Source organism: Eublepharis macularius, chromosome 2 (genome assembly GCF_028583425.1).
Source record: "Eublepharis macularius isolate TG4126 chromosome 2, MPM_Emac_v1.0, whole genome shotgun sequence".
NCBI classification, from domain to species: Eukaryota; Metazoa; Chordata; class Lepidosauria; order Squamata; family Eublepharidae; genus Eublepharis; species Eublepharis macularius.
The window spans coordinates 72,422,906-72,437,397 of NC_072791.1; the positions used below are offsets into that span (position 1 = coordinate 72,422,906).

At 42.4% G+C, this 14,492-nt stretch overlaps 1 protein-coding gene across 1 annotated transcript; it reads left to right on the top strand.

Annotated features, from left to right (window-relative positions):
- Positions 1–7,250: 7,250 nt before the first annotated feature.
- Positions 7,251–9,410, top strand: LOC129323410 (disintegrin and metalloproteinase domain-containing protein 20-like). Its single transcript, XM_054969943.1, has one exon. It carries the CDS (start codon positions 7,251–7,253, stop codon positions 9,408–9,410), a length of 2,160 nt encoding a protein of 719 aa, XP_054825918.1.
- Positions 9,411–14,492: the final 5,082 nt, after the last annotated feature.

Below are 14,492 nucleotides of genomic sequence, written 5' to 3' on the forward strand. Positions count from 1 at the left end.
GGGATTTCAATGATACAACTGTTTAAATTACTGACTATATTTTGCTGGCCAAGGTGTCAGATGACAAACTCTGAGTAAGTGCTCACATAAGAACAATGTTTAAAGTATCAAGCCTGACATAATGAAAGAGGAGATAATGAGTGTACAGAAGGGTGTTCATTCAGTGTCAACTGTAACTATAATGTAGATAGTGCAGATTTTTTGTACAGTAGATTGGGCCTCACCGTTTTTTTAAAAAACTTGTTCCTGTGTAGTTTTCAGGTTTATCGGCTTATGAAAAAGGCTGGGACATTCTGATGGTAATGTCTGATGATGTTTTCACACAGGGCCTGTCATGACACAACACTATTGTGGAATGTCACATACGCACAATGGTGCTCCATCTCTTTAATAGCTTCTGGCTGGCTAAGATTATTTACAGATCATTTGAAAGTAACACAAATAGAGGTGCCACTGATGAAAAACACAGAAAGAAATTCTGAGCAGGTACATAGTCTAATTGGTTCCTGTATCTTTTTTTAAAAAAGACTGTATATGAAAAGAAGAACCCCTGGCTTGTTCCTGTTGTAGGCCAAGCATAGTGACAGTTAACAAACGGTAATTTTTTGTGTAATATGTTCAGTCCACAAGATACCTCTTGAAATGATTCCCATACATATACCTATTTCACAGCATGTTGTTGGAACTGGACATCTACAAGTTTCTTAAGTCAGATTCTCGGGCAGATCTGATTCCCAGTTTCACCTTTAAGTAAATTATGTGTTTAACTCATTCTCTGATAAAATATTTTCATGTGTGCACATCCACAGGAATCTTTCTACATGCCATTTTATGGAGACAAAATTGTACATGAACTAGCATTTTTGACTGTCAGTGAAATAGGCTCGGAAAAATTAAAACAGTAAGGAAATATCATTTGGAGGCAAACCTCAGAGGATGCATTTACATAGAATAATGAACCATTTTATTAACCACAATAATGGTGATAACGTCTGCTTCCTTGTGTATGTAAAATTTCTTTAGAAAGGAGAATTAAACATTCAGTACCCACATTCAATTTTTATGTACGTATAACCAACAATAGGTTTAGTCAGAGATTCTGTTCACAAGAGCAAATATTGCACAAAAACATTGCATAAATAACCCAGCGTACATCCATCCTGGTAGATACATTGCTAAATGGAGTCTTTTTAATTACCCTGTGTAAATATATTTCATCTAGTGGGGCTTTATATGTTTCTATGTACAGTATCATGTCTAAGTGTTTTGGGAATTGCAGCCTTTATTGGTGGAATAACTGACAGACTGCTGCTCTGTACAAAACTCTAGTATGGCACGTATATCCACAAGGTGTCTTGAATAAACACATAATTAGGACTTGAAATAGCAAACTATTCTGATTTTGTCACATTTCTTGTATGCTTATTGTGTAGGATGCAAAAGTGCAAACCTAACTACTTTTGTGGTGTGAATGCTATAGCAGTTACGTTCCTTGAACAACCAAAGCTCAGTGTAATAATTGCTCCAATGAAATTGGTTTGATTAAATAGCTCCATCTATGACAAATGTTGCCTTTCTGTCCCACTGTCCCACTTTCTGCCATGCATTCTAATGTAATGCAAAACTTTCATCTTTGAATTTCTTATCAGAATCTGTACATTTTGGCTGCATTTTAGCATATGGACTTCCTGTAAGAAATTTTTACAGTTCTGAACAGAGATGTCTGTTCAGTTTACTGTATTTTTAATTGTCTATTGTATTATCACATTGTAAAATATAGTAACTACTTTAGAATGTGCTTTTACTGATGTACAACCATGCAAACTATTTAGAAATTATTTCAGATTACACAATAAAAACAATTTTAGGTTGTTCTAATCTGGATTCTTACTCAGTGGTGGTGGCAGCCGTATGGAAATAATTTCTATTTCTATAAATAATTTGTAACTTACTCCATTTTTGGCATTTTCTAAATTACTGTGATGTCCCATTTATCTGGATACCACACAAGATTTAAATATTGCTGGGAGCAGAATAATATGAATATGAATCTATGCAACAAAAATATAAAAGGTGTTATCCATTCACCTTCTAAGTTTCTATATTCTTTTCCTACCATTTCTGTTTTATTTGAGAAGCTTCTTATTTAAAGCCTCCATATGAAAATCATAACCTCATCCTGAATTTTATAGCCTCAGAGAGGAGACGTGAAAATTTGAAGTCTGTATTAACTCAAAGGGATGGGAAGGCAGCATGATACAGCCCGATTTCATCAGATCTTAGAAGCTAAGTAGGGTCAGCCCTGGTCAGTATTGAGTGGGAGACCCCCAAAGAAGTCAAGGGTTGCTGTGCAGAGGAGGGCAGTGGCAAATCACCTCTGCTGCCGTAAAAACTCCTTAATGGGGGTCACCATAAGTTGATTGCAACATGAGGGCACACGCATACATAAATATTGTCTCAAGGAGTGATTGAATATTCTAGGTGTATCTTCTTTATAGAGAAGAGGAGGAAATCCTACATCTCTGTAATTTGTGCTAAAATTTTTTAAAAATCCTCCAAAGTACTCCAAATTTTGAACTTAAATGATCTGTTCCTGCATAAATTATTCAATTAAATACATGTTATGTTTGCTGTGCATAATTTATTCCGCTAGTTTAATAGAACCAATGAACATAAGAACTTGTACAATCCTGGTAGCTACTTGGTTCCAGTACTTTCCAGGATGAAGCAACCCAGCGGTGTCAGCAGCTTCCTGTGCCTTTCTGTTCTATGGACAAGGTAGACAAAGAGAGCAGTGGCGTTTATTAGACCCATCTTATGTATTGCTTCTTTTCTGACTCCCCTGCTGTCCCTTTAGTCTTTTTCCTGCTTTCTGTGTGTGTATTGATTATTTCCTCCAGCTTCCAAATTGTTCCAAAGCATAACATTTTTTTAGCCATTCACTGATATGAAAAAAATAAAGGCATGAGATAAGCAAAACAATTAGGATAGGGGTCTAAATCTGCTCCATATGATGTTAATTCCTAAGAGATCTTGCTCCTTAACTGTGTCCCTGATTGCAACCCATTTACTTCCAGAAAATTATCAGCTTCCTTTTTCCTAAAAACAGTCTTCAGGTATGCTGAAGCATTACTGAGATAAACTTCCATTATACAAAAGAAATTCCCCTGCCTCCATCTTTCAGTTGTTGGGAGTATAAAAACATCTTGTATACAAAGAAGAAAAGATCCTGCAGGGAACAGCAAGCTATAGCTAGACAGGACTGTAGGGGAGAACCTTCTTTCTAAAGGGCCTTTTCCTTATCTGTCTGCAGAATGCTACTCTTAGGCCTTTCTTCTAGAACTCTTGAGGATTGTGTCAACTAGCAGGGCAGTTAGTTTTATTTCTTCTTCCTACCCAGTTTTTTAATTCTGTTAAAGCTTTCCTTCCTCTCAATCAGTTCAGTGTCTTGACTGCTGCATATGTACTGGGCCAGCATCAGTGAGGACATAGTGGGATGAGCTTGGCACAGTTTCATTATGCCTGGACCCTACTCTAGCTGATGACTCCTTCCCAACAGCTTTCAATTGCAATTAATATAACCATCAGAGGGAAGACGGGAAGCAGGCAGGCTGCGGCACCCTTCTATCATGCCTGGATCCAGCTCGTCAACCCAATCTTCATCTTTCATCTGTAGGGGTGCCAGGTCTCCCAGAGGCTAAACTGAGGGTGGAGGGCAGTGGGGTATTTACCTTATTGTATGCATGCTCCTGCACCCTCCCATTTCATTGGAAAATAACATTTTACAGCACAAAATAGAGCTATGGGTCATGCTAAGGGACAATTCACTGAAATTGCTCCCGAACTTAGTGTTTGAGAATGATTTTTAGTGAGTTATCCTGTGTCACAACCTGTAGCTTCGATGATGAGCCAGAAAATTTTCCAGGATGACTAGAAAGTTCATGCTTCCCCTCCCCCGCCCCCACCGTGCCTTCTCTCCACCATCCAGGTGAGTGGAAGTGGGAGGGGGGCAGGGGACCCTGGTCCCCAGCGGGGGTGGGGGTGGTAGCAATCCTACTCACTTGCCATTGGTGAGGCCACCAGTTGGAGAGGAGGTAGTAGCCAAGTATGTTTCCATAGTGACTGTATCCAGCTTCAGCTGGAAATCCCCGGTCTGGGGAATTTTTTGTATTAAATAATTGTCATTTGTATTGCATAAAAATTCCTGTGAGCTGCTTTAGGAACCAATTTTGGTTATCAGGCATGATATCAATATAATAATCAAATAAGTTAAGGGGAAATGTATTTATACAGTCAATATATGTAATTCTCAACAAGGCCCCATCTGTTGTTACTTACATTCAGATTTTGGAGCCATGGACAGACAAGACAGATCTTTCTACAAACCTGAGAAAAGCCCCAAGCTTGCAGAAAAATCTGAAAAATGTGCTGTATAGAGAAATACAGTTTACTGTGAGGGTTTGGACTGCTTCAAAACTTTCACCTGTAGTTTTAAAAAGTTTTCCTTCCTCTCTTAGCTGAGACCAGAAAGGGGGAAGGAGGATGCTAAATCTGCTCCAGCTGCACCCAGCAAGGGCTTTAGACATTCAAATGGACTGCCTGCCTGGAGATAAGGGAGTAGTCACAGACACCTAACTGGGAAGAGAGACTTGGGAGGGTTAACAACAACAACATTCAATTTATATACCGCCCTTCAGGACAACTTAATGCCCACTCAGAGTGGTTTACAAAGTATGTCATTATTATCCCCACAACAATAATCACCCTGTGAGGTGGGTGGGGCTGAGAGAGCTCCTAGAAGCTGTGACTGACCCAAGGTCACCCAGCTGGCTTCAAGTGGAGGAGTGAGGAATCAAACCCGGCTCTCCAGATTAGAGTCCCGCACCTTAACCAGTACACCAAACTGGCTCAGGGTTACAATGCTGACTCCTGGAGACTTCAGGAAAGGCTTCTTTGACCTACAAAGGGATTGGCAACAACTCCAAGACTCCAAGGTTTTTAGAAAGCTGTAACTTTTAAGAGCCTGCCTTAGAATAACATCCGTTGGGGCATGTCCAGAGTGACACACAGAGGAATTGCATATTTTGGTAGCCCTTGCTCAATCTGATGCTGTACTGACAGTATGCAGGCAAACATTTTATTTTTAATAAATGCTTTATAATTGTTCATGCTGGCAGTTTTTCTCTGTACGACATAGACCTCCATTGCTTGAGCATGCTATTTCAATGAGCACCAGGAGAAGGGGGTGGCGTATGGGCAAATTGCTGTTCCCCTAGTGGCGTGCAAGTGCAGTAAGCAATCCCCATAGTAATCAAATGTTGGCTTGTGGGAGACACAAGTATAAGGCAGGACCTTAGGACAGCAAGCCAGAAGGAGTAGAGCGGAAGGTCCTGGTCTTCTCCATGGGCAATTCCTACAAAGGCCAGGTGGTGGCAGTAGTATGCCAAAAGAGGAAGTGGGAGCCAGGAGAGTGGCGTATTGCCTGGCAGAGACTTGGACAGCTGATGGTACCCAATTGTCTTGGAGGGCAAAATGGAGCCGTGCCTGAGTGTCAGTTGGACTGTTCCACCACAGGGAGTTAACCTCTTCCCCCTGTAGAAGCAGTATTTGTAGCTTTAAGAAATGAATGCCCTCAGTGGACACTGCTAGGCAACCACAAGAGTATTGCCAGCATTCCAGCCTTTATTGTGTCAACAAAGGGGCCTTTCCAGGGCTGTTTTGGCCTTTGAGAGAGGACTTATCAGGGTCAGAACCAGCAGCAACCCACCACAGCACTTGCTACCATGCAATGTTCATACAGCATTCATGACTCACCCAGGGCTTGGTGCTTGCTATTGATTAACAGCAGCCACCCCACAAAAGCCCATGTTTTGTAGCGTTTAGAGTATCAGACTAGAATCCAGGAGTCCCAGATGTGAATCCTTATTCTGCCATGGAAGCTCACTGGGTGACCTTGGGCCAGTCAGACATTCTCAGCCTAACTTACATTACAGCGTTGTTTGAAGATAAAACGAAAGTGTGGAGAATGATGTAAGTTGCTTTGACACAGATATGAATGCACTGCAGTAATCTAATCTGAATATAACCAGAATATGTACCACAATGGCCAGATCTTTCCTACCCAGGAATGGCTGCAGCTGGCTAACCAGTTGAAGCTGGTAAAAGGCAGCCCAGGCCACAGCTTGTTGGTAGGTTCATTAGTGGGTGGGAAGGTGAAAAGGAAGCAAGGAATAGTTGCCTGTTGTTTCCAGGAAGAGGGAAAGAGAAAATAGAATGAGGAGGGGATACAGAAGAAAATGAGGTGCCCTCAACAAGTCCTTGCAGGTTCCCTACCATGCAGCTGAACACAGCAGCTGGCAACATGGAAGTGGACCTTACCCAGTGCCTGACAGTGCACAACTTGGCTATAGTTTTCCTGGGTAGAGGCTGCCAGGGTGAGGGAAGGATGGAAAGCTGAAAAGTGGGGCAGATAAGGGCAGGTTGATGCCTGAGAAGGAAGCAGGAAAAGGGGGGAGGCTATGAGATTTTCAGGGAAGGGAATGAGGAAGGTTGCAGGTCCCTGCATGTTCTATCCTAATTCAGTAAGAAATAAACCTGGTCTCATCTTAGCAGTCATTGGCATTTGTGTATTAAGAACAATGTTAATTTTATTACATACAATTTGATAAATATAAATGTTAAGTAGACAAGTTCCATTGAATTATGACATAACCCCAAAGCACTCAGGTACACACATTGTACCCTACTGAAGTCCAACTATGACAAAAAATCCTGGTTACTGAATCTACCCTCTGCTCAAGGAGGAAAAAATAGCTGTTGATGTCTATACCTCTCAGCACAACCTGGATTGCCACCTCTGCCTCCAGGACATTATTAATGAACTTACAGTTGCTGCCTCTGAACTCCTTTCTCTCAGTTCCTTTGTTATCTGCTCATTTCCGGATGGTATTCAATTTCTCACCCCTTTTCTTCTTTAATTGCTTTGACAACCGCCTCTTTTTCCAGGCACTCCAATCTGCCATTCTCCATCCATTCCATTCTGTTCTTGACTCCAAGCTCCACCCCCATTCCAAAGGTAATCCAACTGACTGTTACTGTGGCCAGAGTCTGCCACATATGGATCTGCTGCATCATATGGATCTTCCTTCTCATCTCAGTTCTGGTCTACTAGCTTTCGAAGGGGAATTCTTTGCATTCAATGAAAAGCAGAGGTGGGATATCCTAGAGGATTGTTTCACTCACTTGGTAAGATGACTACTCATCTAGCCTGGTTGTTGATGCTGGTCCTGGGAAACATCCTGACTGCTGGTCAGATACCACCTCAAGGCTTTAGATATGCATCTTATGAAGTGATCATCCCAAGGAGACAAAATGCCAGATATAGACAACAAGATCCTAAGGAAGTCACCTATTTGCTGAAGATTGAGGGGGAAAGCCACATGGTGCAACTCAGACGGAAGAGAGACTTGGTCCCTAAACACTTCCCTGTTTTCACTTACAGTAAGAAAGGAGACATACGGGTGGACTATCCTTTCATCAGGGATGACTGTTTCTATGATGGTTTAATACATGGTCGGCCTCACGCTCTGGTTGTCCTCAGCACTTGCTCAAGGGGCCTTAGAGGTCTATTGCGAGTAGAAAATAAGACCTATGAAATTAAACCTATCCAGACATCTTCTACCTTTCAACATGTAGTGTATAGACTGGAAGAAGAGGAAGAGGTTATCCATATGAAGTGTGGGCTAACAGTGGAAAAGCAACATCATCAAGAGGCCATGATCAGAAAAATAGAAAATGTAGCGACTAAAAGTGCTCTGAAAGGATCCTGGTGGACACACATCAGATACGCAAAAATTGCAGTTGTAGTAGAACATGAACGATATGTCCAGTTTGGCAGAAATGAAACTGTTGTTGCTATGCAATTGCTGGATATCATTCATATTGCAAATTCACTATATGAGCCACTTGGCATTCATGTATCCCTAGTTGGGATGGAAATATGGTCAGAAAAAAACCTCATACCAATTGCTGATACATTGGATACTGTGCTTGATGATTTCAATCAATGGAGACAAAATGTACTTGCATCACGCTTGGAACATGACGCAGGTCATTTATTTATATATAAAAAATTTGGAACTGATCTTGGATTAGCATATGTTGCAGGTATGTGCACACCTGATTATGCATCTGCTGTTGAATCATACGTTGCTCCTATTTTGGTCTCATTTGCTACTATTTTTGCCCATGAGTTAGGTCATAACCTTGGCATGAGGCATGATGAAAGACACTGTGTTTGTGATCTACCGGACTGTATTATGGCCAAACGTCATACTCTCTCTCATAAATTTAGCAACTGCAGTTATAATGATTATTACACAGAAATTACTTGGGGTAGAAAAGAATGTATGAAAATATATCCCGATACCAATAAACTGTATAAGCTCAAATACTGTGGAAACAAAGTAGTCGAACATGGAGAGCAATGTGACTGTGGTTCAAAATTAAGTTGTGAATCAGATCCCTGTTGCCAATCTGACTGCATGTTGCGTTCTGGTGTCACTTGTGCTTTTGGAGAGTGCTGCTCCAAATGCCAGTATCTTCCAGCCGGAACTATTTGCCGGAAAAGTAATAGTGTTTGCGACCTTCCAGAATACTGCAATGGGACTTCAGAGTGGTGTCCTGAAGATGTTTATGTACAAGATGGTGCTCCATGTCAAGATGGTGCATACTGTTATCATGGGAATTGCTCTACTCACAAAGATCAGTGCAAAATGATCTTTGGCTCACAAGCAAATGTTGCTGCAAAAAGCTGTTTCAGAGAACTGAATGCTCGACGTGATCGTTTTGGCAACTGTGGTATTACTACAGGCTCAGATTTTAAGGAGTGTAAAGTTCACGATGTCTTTTGTGGCAGGATCCAGTGTGAAAACATTAATTATTTACCTTCATTGGAGGAGCACAATACCATAATTCAAACTCGCATTAATAATAGACTGTGCTGGGGAACAGATTACCATAATGGAATGGGGATAGCCGATATTGGAGCTGTTAGAGATGGAACGCCTTGTGGCAAAGGCATGATATGTATTAATAGGGAATGTGCAAGTGTTTCACTCTTAAACTATGATTGCAATGTAACCAAGTGCCATAAGCGAGGAATATGCAACAACCACAAACACTGTCATTGTGATTATGGCTCAGCTCCACCATACTGTGTAGGTAAAGGTTATGGTGGCAGCATTGACAGTGGTCCCCCTCCACCCCATAAGGCTGTCAGTGCAGGAACTATTGGAGGAATTATAATCCTCCTTGGTGTTGCTACTGGTACAGCCCTGGGTATATATTACAGGTCTAGACTGATGTCATGTTATAGAAGGCTGGGTGGAAGACTCCATCCGATGGCATAAAGAAGCCCACAGTGTATCACCAAAATGAATAATACATACATGACCTTACACAGGAAATAATGAACACATTATATATAATGTGTTCATTATATACAGGAAATAATGAACACTATACACACAGACACACACACAGAGTAATTTATATATATATATACCCTCTGTATATATGAATTCAGGTAATATATTTGTAATGTTATGCAAAATATATTTAGAATGTGCAAACCTCATCCCTCCCTTTTAAAAACAAAGAAACAAACAATTTGAGATGGATTTTCTCTCCGAGGCACATTAACATGAAAATGTTGGGGGCATATATGGAGGTGGATATCCCCCCCCCCCTCCATATACACCAGTTTTACAGCCTGGGAAGTCTTTCTCTTCAGATAGTTCTTTGTAGAAGTCTTTCTTAAACTCCAGGTCTGGTAGATGAATGTCGCACTTTCAGGACAGATGGTTCATCAGGGCTGGAATGTGAGAATTCAGTCAAACGTAGAGGTCAGAGTCAAGTCAATAAAGGATAACAAAACTGAAAATTAATCCAGACGAGAAAGTGATGGTGCTTGTAGGGGATGCTGGTATCCTAGGGGGGATAAAGCTATCAATAACAGGCTCGGTTTCTGTTGCCTTGTGTGATCAAGTAAAAAAGAGCCAAAGTCCACTCTTGGATCCAGGCCTGTTTTTTGAGGAGGAGGAGGCTGTGGCCAGGAGTGCCTTATTAATATCTTGTTCAACGGCTCTCTTTCTTTGTAGACAAACAGGAGTATAAGACAAACATAAGTATTTATGGCATACCTAGAGCAACACCCCTTTCCTCTTTTTCAGATTCACTGATCACTTTTAAAAATCATCTGTACTCATGGGAATGAGACTTTTGAGAAATTCCAGATAGACTTTAACAGTATGTACCCCATCATCAATCTGAGTACATGGTTCAGTCATTCAGCAGGTCCACTTTCGGGACACCACTACTGTACAACTACATTGTGGACATATAAATACAACCTTATATTGGAACCTACTCATTGCTACACTTACCAATATTTATTTGTTTGTTTAGAAAATGTATATGTCAGCAGGATCACAAATTATAATATGATAAAAATAATAAAAATTGCATAAAATAATTAAAATTAACACACCATTAACATCCAGCCAGAGCATAAAAACAGCATAAACATCCTAAAAATATTATCATAAAACAGCCCTCAGGCTAGAAGCATATGATAAAAACCAATTTTAAAAGATCCAAATCCTTAGTTAAAAGACTGGGTAAAAGTGTTTTGCCTGGTACCTAAGAGAGAGCAGCTGAGTGCCAAGCAAGCCTCAAGGAGGAGAGCATACAACGTGCAAGGTGTCACTACTGAAAAAGCCCTGTTTGTCGTTGCCACCCTCACCTCTGTATGCAGGGGCACAGAGAGCAGGGCTTGTGAGGAGGATCTTAATGGGCAGGAAGTAAAGTATGGGAGGAGAAGTTCATTTAAGAATCCTGGCCCAAACTGTTTAGGACCTTTGAATGAGGCCAAAAACAGACGGGCAGCTAGTACAGACCTTTCAACACAGGGGTGATAGAATCCTGTATCCAGCACCTGTCAGTAATCTGGCCTTGTACCTATTGAGGTTTCTGGACAGTTTTCAAAGTAATCCAAAACAGCCTTCACATGTTTTGTTTACAGCCAGTCTCTGACAAGAATGAGCATTCTTATAACTACAGTATATACTTGGAGAAGTGAAGAGACAGAATGACAGGACTGATGTGTCCTTTCCTCAGCTATCATGCCCAAGTTGTATTGGTTGCTTGCTTCTTTGGTTCCAGGCTTGTGGGGAAGGAGGAGCATCAAGCTTCCCGCCCATGCTTTTTTCACCTGCAGAAATGGCTATTGGGGGGGGGGGGCTGTTTGACCCTTTCTTGCCTGGGATGGACTTGTAGAGCCTAAGGAAGGTTCACACTGATTGCTCCCTGTGGCAAAAATGGAGCAGGAAGGAAGTCTGAAACCCCTCCTTCCTTCTCTCAAAATTTGGGGCCACATGGAGCAACTGAGAGGTTAGTCCCCATGTGAATGTCTAACAGTTGGATTTTGCACCCATTACCCAACTTGTGTTGCAAGTAATTTTTATTTTGGCCCTAAGGCATTGGCAGTGCAGCTGGAGCCAGAAGCACAGAAGGTGATGCCAGTCATCACCTTCCAGACCTGTAAAGGGAGGGAAAGCAGCATGGTATGGCCCAAGCTCGTCAGATCTTGGAAGCTAAGCAGGGTCGGTAGTTGAATGGAAGACAACCAAGAAAGACCTTGCAGAGGAAGGCAATGGCAAAACACCTCTGCTTGTCATTTGCCTTGAAAGCCCCTTGCAGGGGACTCCATAAGTTGGTTGCAACTTGATGGCACTTTACACACACACACTCATACATTGCATTGTTTACATCAGTGCACAGCTGGTGCCACTAGTTGGTATCCAATGCCTGCTCTGCAGAGGGAAAATAGGTGAAAGGAACATCTACCAGTAAAGTGCAGTGAGCATTGCAACCCCAACCCCAGTAACTGTCATGGAGCAGTATGTCAATGTCACTCACAGATGGAGACAGCCAATCAGTACACACTGGTGTGGCCACCCCCCTTGACATCAGATCTCTTCCATCTATATGCAGCACATAGCAAAGGAGGGAGAAAAGGGAACACAGACTCTTGAATAGAAGGAGCACCATGACATAACCTGGAGAAGGCCTAGAGAGAATATACTCCAGAGAATTCTGCAGGTGACAGTTTGGGTCTCCTCTTGCAACCAAGTTCCTTATGCCAGGCACACACAAGGAAAGAAACATGGTACTCCAACCACTGGGAGCAACAAGGAAACACATGACTGCACATTCATAAAAGGCAGTCCTACTAACGGCCAATAACTCTCCTGAGGAAAAACACGTGTCAGTCAGGGGCCATGGGTTCAGATCCCACAAAGGGGAATGGTCAGCAGCAGCAAGAACCCCAGTTGCACTGAACACTCTTATGCCTTTCAAGTGTGGAGGGAGTGAGGGAGGGTTAATGGGGCAATATAGAGAGTAACTGCAAAGGGGAGGGGGGACTGTTGGCTATGACTGCTTGGGGTAGGCCTCCTCTCTCTTGCTTACCTGTTCGTGGCGCATTGTCCTTGCATCCCCCATTGGAGGAGTGAAGGCTCTCATTGGATGTTTGTGTCCTGCAAGGGTCCTGTGCAGAGCAGCATTGGATGTATGCTACAACAAATTTGTTCTCTTCCTTGCTGTTAGTGTTCAAGGCTCGCTTTTTGTGGAAAGTGCCCTCCCCACAGTGTATTCTAAGTGTGACGTAAGGCCAGCAAAATAGAGCCCCATGTAACACACCTTATTGTCTGAACCAGAGTGTGTGGGCACATTTGGAATCCTGACGCAGTGTGGTGGGCCCAGTCACAAAATAGTTGCCACAAAATGGCTGCTGCAGGAGGCAGAGCCATCCACAAAATGACTGCTACAGCTTACCTTTAGTCACACAGTAAAGATCCTTGTGCTGTGGAAGCAGCTTTTGCAAAAGCGGTGTTTTCAAATATCTACACAGCCAATCAAATCTCCAATAGGAGGGTTGGAGACCTGGCACTTAGCTGGTGCAATGACATCACTTCTGGAAGTGACATGACTGCGCCAGCTGCATGAGCACCCCAAATCGGCCCCAAACAAAGCACAGGAATGCTCCTGCGGCTGGTGCAATGACGTCACTTCTGAAAGTGATGTCACACACCAGTTGGAATTGCGCGTCCAGCATGCATTTCTGAAGTGCCTGGCAGAGGCGGGCAACCTCCAGGAGTTTGCCACCTCCCACCAGTCGCAGGGCGATCAGTGGACGAGGAGGCAAATCCCTGGGAGTTTGCCCGCCATTGGCGGGCACATGGAGACCCTATCTGGGAGGTTTATATAATGTTTAGTAGGACTGCGATTGGCTGCAGACTCAATTGATATCCTAAGCTGTGCCATGTCTTTGGGATGGTGTGGGAGTTGGGGGGCAATTGTATTTTCACTTGCATTTGGCTTTGCGGGATACTTAAAAGATATACCACTTGCAGATGATATAATGTTGTACTGGTGTCAGATATGCCAGTACCCTCCGGCGCCATTCAGAGATAGGGGTTAAGATTGTACTGTGAAAGCAAAGAACCACAGTATCCTTTAATGATAAGTTTGCTACAGAATTCTGCATTTATTTATTTACTTATTTACTTCACTTATATCCTGCCTTTCTCCCCTGTAGGAACTTCAAGTGACTCCCATCGTCCTCCTTTCCTCCATTGTATCCTCATAACATCCCTGTGAGGTAGGTTAGGCTAAGAATGTGTGACTGGCCCAAGATCACCCAGTGAGCTTCCATGGCACAATGGGGGTCCGAATCTGGCCCCCCAGGTCCTAGTCCAGCACTGTAACTACTACACCACACTGGCTCTCAGTGTAATACCTTTCTTGTGCTTTGTCTGCTTCTGTTGTGCCACAAGTCCCAGGAACATCACAACTGATTCTGTTATATTAGTAACCACTGTACAGAGTCTTAATGGCAACCACTTCATTCTATTACCCCACATCTGTTGTCTGTTTCTTAGATTATTCCATTTCCCAGCCCTGTGTTCCACAAATTCCCTCCTGCAATTCTTTCAGCCACTGGAGTATGCAAAACAGAAGATGACAGATGCAGAGTGGGGTCACACTTTGTTTTGAAAAAATGGCTGGATTATTATTTAATACCAGAACTGAAGCTTGTTATATTAGACATCAATTCAATAGTTATTCTGAATGATTTCAGTAGGAAACGCATTTTTGAGTATAATTCCCTTGCCAAAAGTAGGCTGGGATTTTCATAGACAGCACCTCACGGTCAAGGGAGTTTCTTTCTATATTTTACTTATATAGGAGAAAATAGGCACAGTAGAGATTATGCTTCCAGCTAATCCCAGGAAAGCTGTAGAAACCCTGACCTAGTGTCTGGTGGCAGTTTTGGAGGGGATGCAGGCTAACATACTGAAGCTTAATACTGACAGAAGTGCTACTGGTGACCAAAAGGTCTAACCTGGGACTTAAGTGTGGCCCCTTCT